Source organism: Otolemur garnettii, unplaced genomic scaffold, assembly GCF_000181295.1.
Source record: "Otolemur garnettii isolate 467f Iridium unplaced genomic scaffold, OtoGar3 scaffold00059, whole genome shotgun sequence".
Classification (NCBI taxonomy): Eukaryota; Metazoa; Chordata; class Mammalia; order Primates; family Galagidae; genus Otolemur; species Otolemur garnettii.
Window position 1 is genome coordinate 5,691,004 of NW_003852454.1, and position 1,949 is coordinate 5,692,952.

Genomic DNA, 1,949 nt, shown 5'->3' on the forward strand with positions numbered 1-1,949 from the left:
TTTGGACATTTAGGATTGATGTCAATTTTTGCTACTATAAATGAGACTGTGAAGAAAATCTTTTGTATATAACTTTTGGTGTTTAAAAAATCATTTTCTGGCTCAGTGCCTGTAGCTCAGTAGCTAGGGCACCAGCCACATATACCGGAGCTGGTGGGTTCAGACTCACCCAGGGCCTGCCAAACAACAATGAGCAGTATAACTCAAAAAAAAAAAAAAATCATTTCCTCTATATAGGCAGTAGAACTTGGTTACAAGTATAGTTTTGGGGCTGGACTAGCTAGGTTCATTTCCATTTTCCTCTCTTAGTAGTTTTGTGACCTTGGACTTAATTTCCTTGCATCTTCCATTTCCTTATCTATGAAATGAGGCTAATGATAGGTCATTTGCTCTTTGTAGTAATTCATGTGAAACCCCCAAAGCACCTGTGATAATTATTAACTATGATAGTTAGATTCCTGGGAGTGTGGTTACTAAGACAAAAATGTGAACATTTTTAAGGCTGTTGATATATACTGCCAGATCTTATATAATCCTTTAAATTATATAGTTATCCCAATGAATAGCAGATGAAGCCTTATTTTATGTCTCTGACAAATGAGATCATTCGTGTAAGTAGAAGGGACATTCTTAGGAATAATTTCATTTTGGCTGAGAAAATGGACAGCTTGATATCAACTCTCCCTTTTTATGTAGGTACTATAAAGACTATCTGAGTTTTAGGGAGCAAACCAGATGCTTTATTATTTGCTTCTTAGTATTACTATGGTTGTATTTGTACCTCAGAAATAACAGACAGGACTTTTTGACCTAATCATCTCTTTTTACATTCTTTTCTTTTTTAGGGCAAAGAACAGGAGCATACATTTGTCTTTAGACTGGATCATCCCAAAGCATGCAAACATTTATGGAAATGTGCTGTGGAACATCATGCCTTCTTCCGCCTTCGAGGCCCTGTCCAAAAGAGTTCTTATCGATCGGGATTTATTCGACTAGGATCACGATTTAGATACAGGTTAATTTTTCATAGTTGCTTTCTATATCTTTCATTCTTCCACAAAGGTCAAAAAATTTAGGCTAATTCTCTCATTTTACACATGTGGGAACTAAGGCATACAGAAATAAAATGGTTTGCCAAAGTCTTCCATTTGTTAAAAGAAAAAAGTGGTATTGTTATTGGTTCTAATTTCTTGACTAGATGGGAAAATATGGTAATTATATAATGGATCTTATATGTCTCTTGACATTTAGTATATATTAACTCCCAGTTTAAATCCATTTAAGAAGAGTTTTACAGATTCTCCAGCCCCTGGATACTATATAGAAAAAGGTATCTTGCACTGATTGGGATATCAACCTGGGTAACATTTGTGGGCCTTTATAACCTTAAAATTTTATTATTCTTTTTGTTGGTCATGAGTTAGAAATGTTTTGTTTTACTGGAGAATAGATTATTGGTTTTAAGTTTTCAGCATGCCATGGGAATTAGTTAGTATGATTGAAAGAAAATGGATAGGATAGTACCAGTAATAAACCCAGTCAATTGTGTAAGAGACCTTCTGGTCTACCTGTATTAAAAGTAATGAGGCATTTTTGAGGCCAGATGCCATGGCTTATGCCTGTAATCCTAGCACCCGAGGAGGCCAAGATGGGTGGATTGCTTAAGGTAGGAGTTCAAGAACAACCTGAGCAAGAGTGAGACCCTTTCTCTACTAAAAATAGAAAAACTAGTCTGGAGTAGTGGTACATGCCTATAGTACGAGCTACTTGGGAGGCTGAGACAAGAGGATTGTTCGCTTTGCACCCAAGAGTTTGAGGTTGCTATGAGCTAAATGACACCATGGCATTCTACTCAGGATGACAGAGTGAGACTCTGTCTCAAAAAAAAAAAAAGAAGAAGAAAAGTAATGAGGCATTTTCTTTTTTTCTTTCTTTCTTTTTTTTTTTTT

The 1,949-nt window shown here is 35.8% G+C and overlaps 1 protein-coding gene across 3 annotated transcripts in view; it reads left to right on the plus strand.

Moving 5' to 3' along the window:
• EPB41L5 (erythrocyte membrane protein band 4.1 like 5) overlaps positions 1 to 1,949 on the plus strand; it is a 114,499-nt gene that overhangs the window by 51,446 nt on the left and 61,104 nt on the right. For all 3 annotated transcript variants that reach the window (XM_003792637.3, XM_023514812.1, XM_023514813.1), the window contains exon 12: positions 846 to 1,015. In XM_003792637.3, the coding sequence (XP_003792685.1) occupies positions 846 to 1,015 (170 nt within the window). The remainder of the gene's footprint in view (positions 1 to 845; positions 1,016 to 1,949) is intronic.